Source organism: Cucumis melo, chromosome 7 (genome assembly GCF_025177605.1).
Source record: "Cucumis melo cultivar AY chromosome 7, USDA_Cmelo_AY_1.0, whole genome shotgun sequence".
In the NCBI taxonomy this organism is placed as follows: Eukaryota; Viridiplantae; Streptophyta; class Magnoliopsida; order Cucurbitales; family Cucurbitaceae; genus Cucumis; species Cucumis melo.
In genome coordinates, this window is record NC_066863.1 from 21,496,796 (window position 1) to 21,515,732 (window position 18,937).

At 30.1% G+C, this 18,937-nt stretch overlaps 1 protein-coding gene across 8 annotated transcripts; it reads left to right on the forward strand.

The window, feature by feature from the left end:
• Nucleotides 1-9,760: 9,760 nt before the first annotated feature.
• On the forward strand, nucleotides 9,761-11,994 carry LOC103492913 (uncharacterized). 8 transcript variants are annotated; one of them, XM_008453465.3, is made up of 3 exons: nucleotides 9,761-9,915; nucleotides 10,107-10,199; nucleotides 11,290-11,994. In XM_008453465.3, exons 2-3 carry the CDS (start codon nucleotides 10,189-10,191, stop codon nucleotides 11,573-11,575), a joined length of 297 nt encoding a protein of 98 aa, XP_008451687.1. In that variant the 5' UTR covers nucleotides 9,761-9,915; nucleotides 10,107-10,188; the 3' UTR covers nucleotides 11,576-11,994. The 8 variants fall into 8 exon arrangements, with proteins under 8 accessions (XP_008451687.1, XP_008451690.1, XP_050942945.1 ...); XM_008453468.3 differs by having other exon boundaries at nucleotides 9,762-9,915; nucleotides 11,293-11,994; XM_051086988.1 differs by lacking the exon at nucleotides 9,761-9,915 and adding an exon at nucleotides 9,934-10,008 and having other exon boundaries at nucleotides 11,293-11,994.
• Nucleotides 11,995-18,937: the final 6,943 nt, after the last annotated feature.

An 18,937-nucleotide genomic window follows, 5' to 3' on the forward strand; every position in this document is an offset into this window, starting at 1 on the left:
AATGCACAAAAAGTATGCTATGCTAAATAATACCCATAACTAAACCCATTAGTTATACTCTTATCATGAGCATCAGACACAATATCAAGATCATTAGGTTCTCCAAATGCAGCCTTAAGGTTGCAGAAAGACCAAGATCATGACAAATCGTCGAGTTGACGATAGCAAAAGCCAAAGGGACAATCTTTGACTTACCATAAACGTGCAAGTAATAAGTAAAGTACCCAAGTATTTATTGTTCATAGATCCACCATCAACTGATATTATAGATAAACAGTAATTCTAAGCATCTAAAGAAGAAGCAAGAGCCACAAAATAATAATACTTAAACTTGCCTTCTTCATCTGCTTATTTTCTAATGTATATGTTTTCCAACATGAATAAAGGCAAAAGTAAATGTCTTATCAATTTAAAATGTATCACAGATAAATTACATTGTACTTACCAAACTAAGATACCTGGGTTTTTTCCAATCAATCCACGTGAGAATGCTGGCAAAAGAGCATGGGATGGTTCAAGAGTATCTCTAATATAATTCAAAGCAATCCCACGACCTCTCCATGCCTTGTCGTAACTAACATTCACATCGTGATGCCTTTTCATATAGCTAATAACATTATGTGAACGAAATGAAACATTGTCATTCAATTTAAAAAAGGACTTTGTACACTCAACAACCATCCAATATGTTGCTTACCTATGGTCATCCTTGACAATGTCAACAACACATTGGTTGATATTTGTGAATTTTCAGACCACACACACCACTTTTCTTATAGACTTATGCACGTAAATACCAATCACAAGACAAATCTTTACAACGAATATCAAACGAAGTACGATTTGATCAAAGCATAATAAGCTCAGAACTATTATTGAGAGTAAGCAAATAAATAGCTTTTATAAAAAAACAAATTTGCTCCTAAAAAGTGCACTTTTTTTAATGAATATTAGATTGTGAGGATTCAAAAGCTTCAAAATCATTTATTTTGAAATCTAGATTTAACTATTGGACACAATGTTTTGTTCTTGTTAATCCAAATTTCAAATATATTGTGTTTTTTGAAGTGTCAGACATTGTAGTGTCAAGAACACAATAAACCATTTTGAGAGAATTTTGATGATACCAACATAAGCCACAAGACATCCTTATCTTCTACAGTTCGAATAAGATAAGAATTGTTGAAGCCAATCCAAAAAACAATCAAACGAGACATAGCAAGATTGGAAGAGAGAAAAGAAACTTACTTTGAATACAATCAACAAATTGTTGAAATGAAGAATCAGATGGAATATAAACATCAACAACACAATAATCTTGATATTGTGAACTTTCATTCTATATTTACCATAAAAAATCATCCTTATTTGTTCTAGAGTCATAGCAAACAAGGAAAAATTAAAAAAGTAGATAGTATCTTAGTTTGTAAAATGGCGAAGAATACATTAATCTTCTTACTAGTTTGAACTTTAGTTAAGAAAGATGTTTTTCAAACAAATCATAAATTTTAGATTAATGAAAAACCTATTTTGATCTTTTAGGTAAATTAAACTAGTTTTTAAAAAAACAACAAAATATTTACTATTTTTTAAAATTGATTAATGAAATATTTTGATATTTTTGAAAAACAATTAAATAATAAAACAAATGAAACACACTAAATCTTCAATTTGGTAAAACTAATTTTTTAGGTTAATGAAAGAAAAAAAAACGTTTTGGTAAAATAAAATAAACCTAAAAACCAAATCTATACTTTCTTTTTCTAACATGAAAAAAATCCAAATCTATAATTTTTTATAAAACCTAGAAATCTTTATATTTTCAATGAAAGGTTGAAGTTAGTTAATGAAATATTTTCGATTAAATTAAATTAAATTAATTTTCAGTTAATAAAAAGATAAATTTGGAGATTATCAAAGCAAATTAAAATAGACGAAAATTAAATACATCCAAAATAATAAAATGGGGAATTAAAAATTCAAATGGGCACATTTCTCTTATTTTTGTTAGACTGTTAAGACATTCATCTCATTTTCGAAAATTTTATTTACAATAAAAATATTTGAAAAGTCATTTATCCAATTATATAACAGTCAAATCTGTCGTATTATTTTTTGTGTGGGGGAAGAGGCTTTTAAAAAATACAATAAAACAACAAACTATTTACGTTGTTAGAACAATTTTAAAAACGAAAAAAGTCCACAAACCACAATGAGAAATACCAAAAATGTTTCCGTCATTAATTGACACCCAAATGTGCAATATATTTGGTAAATAATCGTTTAGATTTAATTATTTTTTGTACACGATCATTTAGATTTGATTGTTTAAATTTGGGTAGTCAAATCTAAACAATTCTTTTCAAGATTTTTTATTAAACGATTATTTAGATTTAGTACACAAAATTAATAGTTTAAATTTGGGTAACCAAATCTAAACAATTTTTTTCAACATTTTTTTGGTACACGAGATCGTTTAGATTTGGTTATTTTTTTGTACAAGGTCGTTTAGATTTGAGTACCCAATATCTCAACGATTTTTTTGCATGATATTTTATATTTGACACATAATGTTAAACAACCAAATAACAATTTGAAAAAAAAAATAGATATTTTATATTTGATACACAGTCTTAATCAAATAACAGTTTGAAAAAAAATTACAGACGAAGAGAAAAAGACGATGGAAAGAAAAAGTAAAATGACAGAAGAAAGAAGATGGAAAGAAAGGGAAAACGTGGAATATTTAAAAAAATAGTTGGCTTCATGGGCTTTTTGATTTTGTTACAAGAAACATAAATATTTTGGTGTTTTACTATATTTATGAAAATTTCCACATACGTATCTATGTATTTACGCACACACATGTATGTATGTATTTCAAAAATCCAGCTTTAGCCATTTCATTCGATTTCCCAAAAAATATGAAAGATTTAGAAAAATCACCTATTTTAGACATGATTTTTCACTAATTGTAGGATTTTATTTATTATCTTAATTAAGATTTCGTGTTTTTTAAGACCATTTTAATATTCAAATCAATATTAAATACAATTGTTTTTTGAAAATATATAATAAATAGGAAAACTTTTGTAAATGTAACAAAACATCAAACTATTTACGGCCCGTATAATAAAACTCATAAAATTAGCTATTTTTTAAATATTCAAGGTTTCTTCTTTCATCTTTCTTTTCTTCTTCGCGATTCGTCTTCCTCCTACTATTTCTTTCATCGTCTTCCTCCTGCGATTTCATATTTCTTCTTTCCTATTTTTTTCTGCAATTTCTTTCCATCATCTTTCTTCTTTTTCAATTCTTCATTTACGTCGTTTAATCTTTTCATCGTTTTTCTTCTTTTCCTCTTCTTTTGTTTTTTCGCTTTTCCATCGTCTTTCTACTTTTCCTCTTCTTTTTTTTGCTGCGATTTCTTTCCATCGTCTTTCTTTTTTTTTATTTTTTGTACGTCGTGTAAAAGAAATAGCAAAATCTAAAAGATCGTATATAAAGAATCTTGAAAAAAAATCATTTAGATTGGAGTAGCCAAATGTAAACTATCGTGTAAAAAAGTAAACAATCATGTAAAAAAAATAAAAGATCGTGTATAAAGAATCTTGAAAAAAAATTATTTGGATTGAAGTAGTCAAATGTAAACGATCGTGTAAAAAAAAAAGTAAACGATCGTGTAAAAAAAGTAAACGATCGTGTACCAAAAGAATTAAAAAAATCGTGTACCAAATTTTGAAAAAAAAATCATTTAAATTTGGGTCCCCAAATCTAAACGATGGTGTAACCAAATTTAAACGTAACTGTAACGATCCAACTTTTCAATCTAAACCGAGGTCATTACTTACTGCTAAGACTCGACATCCAACATAAAAACTCAATAAAGACCTTGTTCAAAATTTCACTTAAAACTTCAAGATATAATAAAATCGTCTTTGGGCCCTATTTCAAATAAATTTCAAAACTTCAAAATATAGTCTCTGAATTTTCAAACGAAACAAATGAATAAATGTTCTAACCAAAACTTAAATTTAAAATCCTTAAAACGAAAATAACAAAGACATTTAGCGGAAGCAATAAAACTCAACATTCTCGTATAGCCTTCACGCATCCTTCTTGCCCCTCGCCGGTCTGCCTCGTACGATACCCTTACCTGAAAAAGTTAAACAAAAATGGTGAGTATAAAAATATACCCACTACTGGTCCCGCTAAGGAAAACAATGGTTAGCTTCCTATTAAGGGGTACCCTGCAACATAACAGTCTCATGATCCCGTAAGGTACACATATCAGTCTAGCGGTTCCGTCGGATCCACATATCAGTCTAGTGCTCCCGAAGGATACAAATATCAGTTTAGTGCTCCCGAAGGATACACAACATGGGGTGATCCTGTAGGACACCGTGCCTGTAGAGTACGCTACCCTATAAATAAGGTTAACAGTTATTCCCTAAATTCAGTCTCAACAGTCTACAACAGTCACATCACAATATAGCTCAATTAACAGTCCTGGCTCTAAGCATAATCGATCAGACAGTCTAGGTCAGTCAACAATATTCTCTGTCAGCCTACATATATTCAAATCACACCAAACAGTCATGCTACCCAAATCCAATCAACAAAACAAAACGTCCCTATGCAATTTACACCTAACAATCCCATCATCTCAACCCAAACAACAGCATGAACTACAAGTGATCTAAACCATACATAAAGTCTATATTTAGTCTGCAGCATTGTTTATAAATAAATACACAACCTACACGTGCCAGTCTTGAAATCCATCGTCCATGAACCATAAAGCTCAACAGTATGCATAAATTTCACAGAACATCCAGATAACACCAACGAATAACAGCACAAACCAACAATAACCCAAGTTACGAATACCAGTCAATTCCTCATCATCAATAATAAGCCAACAGCAAGACCCATCAATGTAAATCAAACTACACTTAGCAATTGTGTCGTTCAAAATCAGTCAAGAATATATCAATACTACTTTTATGTGAGCACACAAACATCAATTTGATGCAACCTTTAAAGTATACTTTCGCATAATGTTTTAGCCCAGTAGTAGGAACCCTTACCTTAGATTTAGCTACGCTCCTTAACCAATATCAAGACCCAACGAACCAACCTAACATAACATAACAGATTCGAGCGATAAATCAAATACTCTCCTAAACCAATCCTTTCATCTAAAGCACATCAACGCACGTTCACAAGCTTACCCAAGTAAATGGCGAAACAGACTCTAAATCAAGCTTGTCGGAAGTCCTAGGGATTCAAGCGCTATCACCTTCAAAGATTTAATAGTGGTTCAACCAATTAATCTAACATTCATAGATAAATAGCCATGAGAATAGCCACAAAACCCACAATATTTATCCTTACCACAAAACTTACAATGAAACAAAAGCGGCAGAACACTAAGTGATTCAAACTATGTTGAGCAAGGGAGAAACAAATGTGACTCGGTTGGGAAGAGGGGATGGTTCGGTCGGGTCGGATAAAGACAAAAGCGGTGGCTGGGTCTTGCAAGGATGCGGCGGACGAAGGACAGAGAGGGACTGAGATGGCCGGCGATCGACAGATAGAGGAAGACCGGAGATGCGACACAAATCGCTCCACCACACGGTTACCGGACTTCACAAACAAAGACAGATCTAGCCGGCGGGCAAGGAGATGCGCGGTAGTGGCGACTGGGCTTCGTCGAATGACACACGGGGAGAAAACAGGGACTCGATGTTGCGGCGGCGAACGGAGAAGAGAAGAGAAGAGATTGAAGATGAGAGTTGAGGGGGGGCATCGACTGGGAATGAAGAAGAAGATGATGAATTTAGGTTTTTTTTTTTTAAAAAAAGAAATAACAACAACAACAACAACAACAATAATAATAATAATATAATTTATATTATTTTATTTTATATCATATTATATTATATTGTCTTATTATAAATCTTATATCCTCCTTCTTTTCCTTTTTCTTACCAACTCAAAAATCTAACACCCAACAAAAATAAATAAAATTTCCGTAACATAAGATAAATATTTTGAGAACATACCTTCAAAACTTAGGGCGTTACAGTTACTGAATTTAAACGTAACTAAATTAAACGATTGTGTAATAAAATTAAATGATAAAATTGAAAAGATAAATTATAGTCATATCTAAACGATCGCGTATAAATTGTAATCATATCTAAACGATCGCATATAAATTGTAGTCATATCTAAACGATTGCGTATAAATCGTAGCCATATTTAAACGATCGCGTATCAAACAATAACCAAATCTAAACGATCGCAAATATATTACGCGCACGTTGTTAACGGCGTGGTTGACGTGACATTTTTTGTATTTTACACGGCAGGCCTTTAGACTTTTTCCATTTTTGGAATTGTTCTATATAGTGTAAATATTTTACCGTTTTTTTATACTTTTGAAAAGACCCCTAATAAATATTACATTAATTTTATTATACCAAATTTATTATCTATTTTATAACTTCCATAATTATTATAATAAATAATTCACAATTATATTTACATTTATTATTAGAATATCATTTATTGTTGATTTACTTTTAATATGGTGTTAAGTTGAAGCTAATATGGTAATATCGTATTTAATAATTTCTATTTTCTACAAATTCACTTTATTCAATTCCATCATCAACTCAATATCAAATTTTCACAAACCTACTTTCTGGCGTCGTCCACCGTTATAATTTTCTCCGATTAGTTTTTCCGTTTGGTATTTCGATTTTGTTTTTCTCTTTTGCATCTCCTTCAAGCATATCTGGTAAGTCTGAATTTTTTTCGTTCATATTTCTTTATCCTTTCTATTTATGTAAATTTTGTCATATATATTTCATGTTTAATTTTCTCCATGAGGTGTCAGTAAACTAAAAATTCTTCAATATTTCAATCATTTTTTTTCATTTTCTTGTTTCTTAAATGTTCAGTCAACAATATATACTTTTATATACCACTATATAACCTAATTCTCTTCTGTGATATATTAGATATATACAACTTCATATTTTTAATAATACATAAGTTGTGACACATATATATTAATATAGTATACAATATATAATAAACTTATTTTTAAAAATTTTGGACTCTAGACCATTTATTCTTTTTTAGGATCAATGATGCACCATACAAATGTACAACATAAAAAATATTATATAGTTTACAGTATATATCATATATCATTAAGCATTAAGCATCACACACATAATATATAATTAAGCAGCAAACACATAATATTTAATATATGTTATAGTATATTTTAAATATCATTAAGCATTAAACATTAAGCATCACACACAAAATATATCTTTAAGCAGTAGACACATAATATATCATATATTATACAATATATAAAATATCATTAACAATACATTTTCCTAATTGTATTGATATAAATTTGTAATTTTACATAATGTAAAATTTGTTACAAAATTAAAATAAAATATAAAAAATGTACCTATATTGTTATCTAATATTATATTAAATATACAGGAGTATATAATGATCTATTTAAATAAAAAACGGTTTCAGTCACGATAAGATTTTACAAAATAACTTCCATTATATGAAAATCAATGCAAATTTGATGAAACATAATAAATATATGTTAAAAATTATTAAATTGTGTAAAATATATGAAAAACAATACAAAACGAATGAAAGAATGGACGAAGAGAAATTGGAAAGTAAGAGAGAGATCGGGGAGAAAAGAATTTTTAAACAAAATTACCAAAAAAATAATTAAAGGGTAAATAATAAAATTAATTATATATTATATTTACGTAAGATATTTAATAAATGCAAATTTTAATCATGATTTGTTTTCTTTGTTTTATTTTTTTTATTTTTTAATATAAAATTAATAATAAAGATGGATATATTGGTTATTTGAACATTTAAGATATTAGGATAGTTGCAAATATAGCAATTATATTCAAAATAATGGAATATATAACATCATTTTAAAAAAATTGCAAATATAGCAAAATATGTCAAAATCTATCAATTATAGGAGTATATCACTAATAGACCATGCAGCTAATATTGGTCTAGCACTGATAAACCATAAGAATCTATCAATGATAAAGTCTATCATCAATAGACTTTGCTATATTTGCAATTTTTTAAAAATATTACTACATACTTAATAATTATTCTAAAAATTGCTACTCATTATAATTACCCTAAGATATTTTTGAAAAAATTTGAAAAGTTTGGGTTCTGTAATACTGGTAAATCATTTTAGGCCTACTAGTTAAAAGGGACGACAAGAAGAATAGCAAAATATAGGGTTTACTTTGGATAAATGACAATTTTATTTTTAAATTGTCAAAATAGCAAAGCAATTAATTTCCACATAATAAATGGGACAAACTATGTCTTAAATGCCCCTACCTAATTGACAATATAGATTCCTAAATACAATACAATAGTAAGAAAAACTATAAATACCAATATAATTAATACATACTATGCACTCCCTTTAATCCTCTAATTCCCCCCCCCCCCCAAAAAAAAAAAAAAGAAATATCTTCCGTAAAACATCACATTTTATCACATCTTCTGCATGCAACCACTCCATTTCCTTCTTAAAATACAATCGCTTTCTCTTCCGTTTTTTAAACGCTTTTCACTGTCGCTCTAGATATGCGCGACCTTCCTTTTTTAATCGGTTTGTACCATCGATTCTTCTCACCGAAACTTTTAAAATCGCTCCCCACTTAATCGCTTTGCACCACCGATTGCTTTTCACCGAAATCGTTCCTATATCTCTTTTCACCGATCTTCAATCTTCTGATCGTTTGTACCATTGTGTTCGTTCTTCAACCTTCCATTGGATTTCTGCAGTTAAAATTTCGAAAACAATATCCTTTGCTATGTTCTTCGTTCAAATTTACGTTTCCGCGGCCATGAGCGTTCCGGTTGATTGTCAATATGGTCTTCCGGCGAATCTTTTAATTTCGTTTCCCTTAATTTCGCATTTTTTCCCTAGATAATTAATATTTGCATTGTATTTGGCATGATTTTAGGGAGGGTTGAGATTTGAATCTAAACTTAACTATTTGCATTATATCTGCCATAATTTTAGGAAATGATTGGTATTTACATGCAGTTTGAAATTTGAATCTTTTAAATGATTTTTCGTTACTTTATTAATGTTTTTGTTAATAATTAATTATTGCATTATCTTTGCCATTATTTTAGGACGTATTCACTTTCGAATGTATAATTCCAAAATTTAAAAAATAAAGATTTGAATATCTTTTTCGTTAATATTTTATTTTTTTATAATAATAAATAATTCTTGTATTATATAGTTTTGAATCTATAATTATTGCATTAAAAAATTAAATATTTGAAGTTATTTTTCATTAATTTGGAGGTAAAAATTGGAATAATTAGAGAATATTGAAACCAATTAAATATGTTTAAGGATCTGTACAAGAATATAATAACTTTTTGATTTAATTAATAATCATCATAAGTGGGTGTGTTTACAAATATGATCGGATATGTGATATTTTATTTGATTTTTCGATCTCATAAAATTTGTATGTGGACAGTTCTCATCTGAAGGTAATTTCAACGCAAATGTGGGAAAATATTTAAGACAGTAGTTTTACCATAAACAAAAAAAAATATAACCTATTTTTCAATTTTCTATTATTGTATTCGCCATTTTCACGGATTTCCATAGTAAAACTCACGAAAATCCATCAGTTCGATCCACGGACCGACCCAAATATGTCCTCGACGGACCCGCCTAACATGTCCACTATTTATCAATGAAACGTTAATTATGGACCGAGCAGGAATGTCTTGGGTCCGTTGATAAGGCTGGCGCGAGAGCGAGGAAGAATATTAGCTCAGGTCAGTTCTCGATTCATTCCGCTTTAATTTGTACTTTGATTTTTAACAATCTCATTTGCCTGGCTTCATTTTGTTCCAGTTTTGAACTTTAGGGTTCTCTGCTGTTAAGGATTTTGTTGATTTTCAATATTTGCGACCCTTTTTTGTTGCGATTTCGTAGTTGAATTTCATTGTTTTGTTTGATTTTTCAGGCATCGCTGCTAATTGTTTTGTGTTATTTGTCCGCTGTAATCGTCTTTGAAGTTTAGACGCGTTTGATCACTTAATTTGTTCATGACTTCGAGGTACCTGAATTTGGTTTGAGAGTGATTTCTTTTTCTCTCTCTCTATCTTTTTTTATTTTTATTTTTATTTTCAGTTTTTTATTCCGGTTTTTTCTTTTTATTGTTGGATTGGTGGGTGCCATTGAAGATTTGAGAAGAATTTCGTGAAGACTTGCAATATAGATTTATCAAATTGGGCTGAAATATTAGTCTTATTTGAAATGTATCTACTGCGATTATTTGCATCTTTTATCCTTTTGATTGCTTAGAAATTTCATATTTGTAGTGGTTTATATTCGCTTGGATGTTTGGATTCGGGATGTGTTAGAGCTGTGATTGGATGAATTACAATATACAACAATTTCCTTATGATACATTGACCCAAGTAAAGTCTTGCTTTTTTTTTTTTTTAAGGGATCATGGTCATTTATTCATCCCAGTGAAAGACTTTGCTTGAGAGATCGTATAATAGTTGGTCATAGAAAGACTAGATTCATAGGTTGTACAACTGTATCACTGTCTTGATACTTGGCTGTAGTGAGCATGTGTGCTCTAAGTTTATGCCAATGCCAGTGCTTAGTATTTATGATCAAAGATTATTTTTGCAGTTTCTTACGATTCTTGGAATCAGTAGACGCCATTTTTAATCTGATGTCTATAGGCTTTGAGAGATAGAAATTTGTATTCTTCATTTTTTCCTGCATTTTGGTATAATGGTATTGATTTGAAGTTCTAAAAGACACTGTTAGAAATAAGGACTCTCTGTCGCTGCACCTGGGTGTTGAAATAGACTTATTTGTTTCTATGTTAGAAAACCTCGAAGATTGAATGTATCTATTCCATCCCAGTTTATGGTTTCCTCTCTACCATCTTGTTCTCTATTTCTTACAGTGACAAGAAATTTAGTTGATCATCTTCTTTGCCCTTGTTTCCATCTCTTCTGCTCTATTCAATTTGGTTTTCTTTTGTTCGCTTTCTGATTTGCCAGAAAACTACACATTATTTCTTTATTTTACAATACTTTCTTTGTGGTTGAGCCTGATCTCTACGTATCTGAATTCTTCCTTGGTTTTTCTCTTTTGTTTTGTCTCTTGCTCTTTACCATTTGTAGCAGCAGTTGGAGGAGATCATTTGGGAATGTCAGGTCCTTCATCGGCAATTCGATGGGCGGTCTCAGGGGTGGTGCTAATCTCGCTTCTTGGGTTGTGGCTGGAACCCTCGCTTACTACCTTTGGGTCAAGCCTTCCCAAGACCTCAAACGGGAACAGCAGGAAAGGGCTGCTCTTGCAGCTGTAGATCCTCATCGGTATATTGAGAAGAGAAAACCTATTCCTGATCCCCAGGAAACTGGTTTGATATATGGCAACAAGAATACACCTCAAAAACCCGAGGAATGAGCTACAGAGAGTGAAATCTTTGGAGAAATGTAACGGCTTAAGCTTTTCACTGATCAAAGTTGAAGAAGGGGGTCAGTAATTATAATGTTGGTAGAAGCTAGAGCCTAAAACAGTGAAGATTAGAAGGTGATAAATGAACAAAACTGTGTGGTTCAGTAAAGAGGTGTGGTCAAGAGACTTGAATCCTTTTAATGGAACCTTGAGTTGAAGATTGAAAAATTTGTGTACTTTGCGTTTGGCGCTGATGAACAATTGGATTGTCTACCATAGATTTATATTTCTAATTTTCTAAAAAGATTGTCTACCATAAGAATTTGGTTATTACTTTAAGAATTCAAACTTGAAATTTGTGTTTCTATCCGTCAATATATATTGTAAAAAAATGATTGATTGAAATCAGTAGAGTTTTGGTTCTTTCATATGTTATTGGGACCATTTTGATTGGGTGAGAGCGTTCATAAATGATGTGTCATTGATTTGGTATTTTATTTATTATGCTTTGCCTTTCGTTGAAAATGTTAACTAACTCGTAGGCAGTCTGATTCAATTGCTAATTTCATGTATTCAAATATTGCGTACATTTCAACAACTGGAAGAGGAAACCCGATCTCACGATATGAGGTGGAGATAGCAGAAATTTCTCCATTTAGATTTCGAATTCGCTCCACTACCTATCAAAGGAGGGGTGGAAAGCCAAGCTGCGTCAGCGTTTTTGTGGATGAGGGTACCAGCATTTGCTCCCTGAAAATGGAATACAACAATTAACAAGATGACCCTCTTCTTTTGAAGTGCAAAAGATTTCAAGCCTTCATCGTAGTATAAACGAATCCAATTGCATTTTGATTCAGTAGAGTTTACTTCTTTGCCCATTAAAATTTAATACACAAATCTTACGTATCTATAAGACTTGTTTAAATATAAAGATTAATATTTTGAATTTTTTTAAAAACGGTCAGAAATAGAAAAAGAAAAAAAAAAAAACTATCTACACTTCTATATTTGATTTGTTAGTTGTTTTTTTTTTTTCTTTCTCTACATATATAAATAATTTTAATCCACTTGCTAATTTTTAGATGATTTTTAATAGAACTAAGGGACAGTAGTTAGGAATCATTAATAAAGTACCTAAGTTGAGTTTAAGATTTATATAGATACATTTATTTGTTTAAGTTTATTTTAAATTAATACCTTTTCGGATAAATTATATGTTAAATATAATTTTGGTTAATTTATTTTTGGATTTGATTTCGTTCTAACATTTACTTTCAAAACGTTCAACTTTTAACTATATATTTTCAATAAATTTTAGAATTTACACATGCAATTAGTTTTATCACTTTTTTTTCCTCAAGAATATTAGTTTCTATTACCATACGCTTTCTAAATTGTAAAATATGTTCACATACCATTTTTTCTTGTATGGAACTTGTTAGTGATATTACTTAACCAATTTTAATTAAAAATATTGAATATCTATATTTATGATTTATTGAAAGTATAGAGATTAAAGTGAGCAATTAATAAGAGCCAACCTTCAAAATAAAATGAAACCCAAAATACAAGGATGAAAATTATTGATATTTCAACATGTGGTGTTTTAAGGAAAAAAATGTATAGCTATCAAAAGTGCTTTTTTTTTAGTACAAATTAGGAAATTAAAGATTTAAACTTGAAATCTCTAATTTTCAATTATATAGAAATGTCTGTTTAGCTAAGATCTTATTAACTATTAAAAGAATCGGTAAGAACATATTTGTTGTAAATCAAATCTTAATATTTTCTTAGTTCCTACTCTTCTTCTTTTAGTAGGATAATTATAATGTATAGCGATTTTATGATTAATTATTAACTAGATATTAACATTTTGAAAAAAATGTAAATATAGTAAAATTTATTGATGATTTTTCTATATTTACGATTTTTAAAAATGTTGTTATATATTTAATTATTTTAAATATAATTGTTATATTTGCAAATATGAGCAAAGGTTGTGCAAAAGTTTTATTTTATTTTATTTGTTTGACATTAAATTATATATGGGCTAATTCCTCTCTCACTCAAAGCAATAGTTGCAGCCTATCTCCCACCTATATTTCTTTTCCCACCTCTACATTTGAAAGGCAAGAAAGGGATATATCTTAATTGAACCATTAAAAAAAGGATAATTAAGTCTCCATTTAAATTTAATACAGGGGCATTTTAATACACACACATAATGGAAAATTGTTAGGGGTTTTGATAATATTAATCAGAATTATGATTTAGAATTCTAATTAATGTTAATTAATATATTACTTTGTTTTTAGTCCAATTTGACTTGAAAGGTAATATAATTAGCTAATGATATTAATAATACAAGGGCAGGTAAATTATATTGGCTTTATATACATATTTTAATTGGATTGATAAGATGCATGGAATACAATAATTTATAAAAATGTAACTAAGAAAATGATATAATTACACATATGAATGCAAAACCTGTAAGCTAAGACAAAGACAGCACATTATAACACAATGGGAGAATAAATTTTCCTTCTGCCCTCCTTCCAAATTCCAAAAAGATTCGTTTTGATATATTATTATATATACACACACGTTTTATTTATGTACTACATATGTAAATACGCTCTACACACACACACACACATATATATATATATACAACTATGTTAATTAGTCGTCAAATCTAAGATAAGTTTTTAAAAACTTAAAAAAATAAAATAAATATTCTGTCTTTCCTTCTTTTAAATTTGGTTGAGAATTCATACATTTACCTTTAAGAAAATAAAATAAAAAGTAAGGTTAAAAGAACAAATTAAACAAGAAGAAGGCGTAGAAAGAATAAGGTTTTAAAAAGCATGGAGTGTTCGTTGTATATTATGGAGTTGAAAAGGCCTAAAAAAGTAGCGTAGTTTGAATGAAATATGGGTCAAACAGTCAAAAAAGGTTACGCGGACAGAGATGAAGGGCCTTCCATTTCAATGTCAAAGTAATAGAAAAAGGAATATATTAGCTTCGTTTGGGCTACATATTCTTCTTTAAATTTGTCTATTAACACACATTTTCACAATTATTTTTTTTTCCTAAATTACATTACACTAACTAACTTTAGGATAACCATATAAATGAATTGAATTGATGATACATCTCAATGACATGGATCCTAAAAATTACTATCTATACTAAAAATAAGATAGACATTCAGTTTTTTCTATAATAACTTTAAAATTAAGTGCACTTAGCTTAGAACAATTCTATATACTTTAGATGGTTTTTTGAGAATTTTCCTGTAATGCATTTAAACGAAGACAAAAAATGCAAAGAAAACTCATGTTGATTCCAATCTTTTAAGACAAACAAAGATGTCATGTTAAATCGTAGGAGATTTGAAAAATGTCAAAAATAAAGCTGGGTGTTACATTGGTGTTATAATCCAATTTGAAATACTTGAATATGCTTTTCATATCAAAGCATCGAAACAAATGCAAATTTGCATTTTGATGGTTAAAATAATGATAAGAACACGATGAACATGATAATTTACCGAAGAAGAAGAAGAAGTTTTATTTATTTAAATGCAATAAAAATAAAAAAAAAGGTTGAGTATTAAAGATGGGAAGATAGAGAAAGTTGATCACATCAATGAAGAAATGATGGGCCCACAAGAAGTAAAACCCATTTGGCATAGGAATTGTGATATATTCTAACCTTTGCACTCAAAGAATATGCCTTTGGATCTCTTTTACAAGTTTTTTCCCCTTTTTATTCTACAAATAAAAGAGAATGTTGTGAATCAATAGTGGATTCTAGATTAGATTAGATTGATTGGTTTCTATTACTTCATGTTTCAACTTTTAACACATCTCAAATATATAAAATAGGCTGAATAAAAAAAATTATACCTTTTTTAGACACATTTTATCCATCTACATTTTTGTTAATTACACTTATATTTTCTTCTAATTTAAATTAAATTAACGGTTTAAAATTAAAAATATATTAAATTTATTACGTAAATTGATTTAAAAAAAACAAATGTAACGTATAATTAGAATAATAATTTATCGTATAGAATTTAGTTTACTACTATATAGTTTTAATTAGAATAAAAAAATACTAATAAAATTAATTGAGTTCAAAACTAATATATAAACGTAAAGTTAACTTTGATATTTTTCACAGTATGCGTCAATTTTCACTTTTGTAAAATCGAAGATGAAAGTTTGAAGATTGCTCAAAATGAAGACGATGATTGAAATTGTTTTTAATAAAAAAATTCTCAATTTAACAAAATTGAAAGTTTAGAATTATATGTTAAAATCTTATTAATGACACAGTTTAGCAGATTCAATTATTAAAATGAACACAAATCTAAAAATTTAAATACCAAATTTGTAATTTAACCTTGCATAAACCTTTTTAGTTACTTGGAGATGAAAAACACAAGTTTAATTTAAACTTATATCACAATGTACTTTTGTTTTCACTTTCACGGTGATATTTACTTAATTAATTGAAACTAAATTACGTCTCACTTTTGTAACGATTTTAACTCCATGTTAAACATACAAATTTTTTAGATCGTAAATTTAATAATCCATTCATGCAATTGTTGTACTCACCTTCAAACGACAACTTCGTGTATGATAACCATTTTTCAGAGTAGTTCACTTTGATAAGGGATTAAATTGAATAAAGTTTTCAAAAACAAGAATTCTAAAGATATTTTAACCTAATTAATTCTTAAAACCATAAAAATAAAGAAAAGGAATATAATTAAGAATGTACTTTATTTTTGGATGACTTGGGGAAAATGGTCATCATTAGAATAGTATGTGTATATATTTGAAAACACATTAGAATACAAATTCATCACTTGGGTTTGGTCAATTTAAACCCTTTTAGTTGGAGATTGGGTTATGTTTGGGTGATACGCACCTTTTTGCCAACTTCCACGTGTCATGGTTTGGGTGGCACCTAATTGAATCCTAACTCCAATCCTACGCTCTATTCTCACTCTCTACATCCATTTTCCTTTCTTTCTTTCTTTCTTTCTTTTGTCAATCTCAATCTCAATCTCAATGTCTTTTGTTTTCTTTTTCTTTTTTTTGTTGAATATAAATTTCTCTGGGGATTCAATTTCCAATCTCTATTCTGTTAATATCATCGAAACAATCTTTTATTATCGAATTAAAAGTTTAACTGACTTATTTTATGTATTAAATTAATATAAAAATAGAGTTTGGATGATTCAATCATTCACCTTTTAAATAATGGATTTAGAAAAAGAAAGCCAATCATTGTTTATATTTATTTATTTGTTCATTCAGATATTTAACCTTTCAACTCTCATATTTTGTTTTTCTATTTTTCTTTTTAAAATTACTGCTTCAACTTACAACCTTATTTATTTGTGTAAAATGACCCATTAACCAAATTTAGTCACCTTTTAACCAAATCTTCACAAAATTCTCCATTAAAATGACCAATTTTATATTTAGGGACCAATTAGGTCCATTTTTAAAAAATGATCAATTTGTCATGCTGCTTTCAACTTTACAAAATAACCAAAAAAAAAAAAAACACACACACACACACACATCGTTACTATAGTTTTATTGAATTTCTATATGTTTTCTTGATAATAATCTCAGCATACCAATACATTTATACACAAAAAAAAGACTAAATTAGGAAATAATCTGTGCTAATTACAAAGGTAAATTACTCCATGATTGTAGCTGGTGATTTGCTCCATAATTGTAGCTGATGATTTGCTGATTACAGTAATACCCTCCCTTAAACTCAAGATGGGAGAGTGGAAACCACCTTGAGTTTGTGAGTTAATTTAGTGAAACGAGGAGAATGGAGAGCTTTGGTGAAGATGTCCGCAGGTTGATCAGTGGTGGAGATGGGTTGGAGATAGAGAGTGTTGTTTTGAAGATGATGGCGAACAAAGTGGCAATCATTTTCAATGTGCTTTGTTCGCTCATGGAATACATCATTATGGGCAATCTGAATAGCACTGCGGTTATCACAATGAAGAACAATAGGTGCTGACTGTGGGGGCCCTATATCAGTTAGAAGCCAACGAAGCCATAGTAGTTCTGAAGTGGCATCAGCTAGAGCACGATATTCAGACTCTGTGTTGGAACGGGAAACAACAGATTGTTTCTTGCTTTGCCAGGAGATAAGAGCATTACCCAGATAGAAACAATAACCATTGGTAGATCGTCTATCAGTAGGATCACTCGTCCAATCAACATCAGAGAATCCAGAGAGAACCAGGGACGATTGAGAGGAGAACTACAAACCATGACCCAAAGTGCCTTTAATGTAGCGAAGGATACGCAGAACAGCAGTGAAGTGAATTGTACGAGAAGCAGCCATGAACTGACTAACAATGTGAACTGCGTATGCAATATCTGGACGAGTCACGGTTAGGTAAATTAGGCTACCAACAAGTTGCCGATACAAAGTGGGATCATCAAGAGGGACACCATCAAAAGGGGTGAGTCGCACATTTGGATCCAGAGGCGTTGAGAATGTGGCAGAGTCAGTAATACCAGATCTACTGAGGAGGTCAGAAGCATATTTTGCTTGAGATAAGGAGTAGCCACTAGGTGAGGATGAGATCTCAAGACCAAGAAAATAGCTGAGATTTCCTAAGTCTTTCATCTCAAAATGCTTACCTAGGTAACATTGCAGATCAGATATGGCGTGGGGGTTGTCACCTGTAATGATCATGTCATCAACATATAAAAGAAGGAGAACAATACCACGAGATGTCTGACGAGTAAATAAGGAAGAATCATGAGAGCTGGAGGTGAACCCAAGTTGGGTAATAGTGGAACTGAACGTGGCAAACCAAGCTCGAGGAGCCTGTTTGAGACCGTAGAGAGCACGACGAAGAAGACACACTTTTTGTGGTGGTGGAGTAGTACCAGGTGGTGGTTTCATATAGACTTCTTCAGATAGGGTTCCATTTAGGAATGCATTTTTAACATCCATTTGGAGAAGGGGCAATTATTTTGCAGCTGCAATGGCTAAGAGGCTACGAACAGATGTCGTTCGAGCTACTGGAGCAAACGTTTCTTCATAATCAATGTCATATTCTTGAGAATAACCTTTGGCAACAAGTCGTGCTTTATACCGTTCAGTAGAGCCATCAGAGTGCGCTTTTATTTTAAAAATCCACTTACAGCCAATAGGTTTCTTGCCAGGAGGTAAGTCAACATAGTCCCAAGTATGAGTCTTTTCTAAGGCTTGAAGTTCTTCATTCATTGCTTGCTGCCACAAGGGGTTAGTACTGGCTTCCTTATACGAGGAAGGTTCATCTAAAGACATTATAGTAGAATA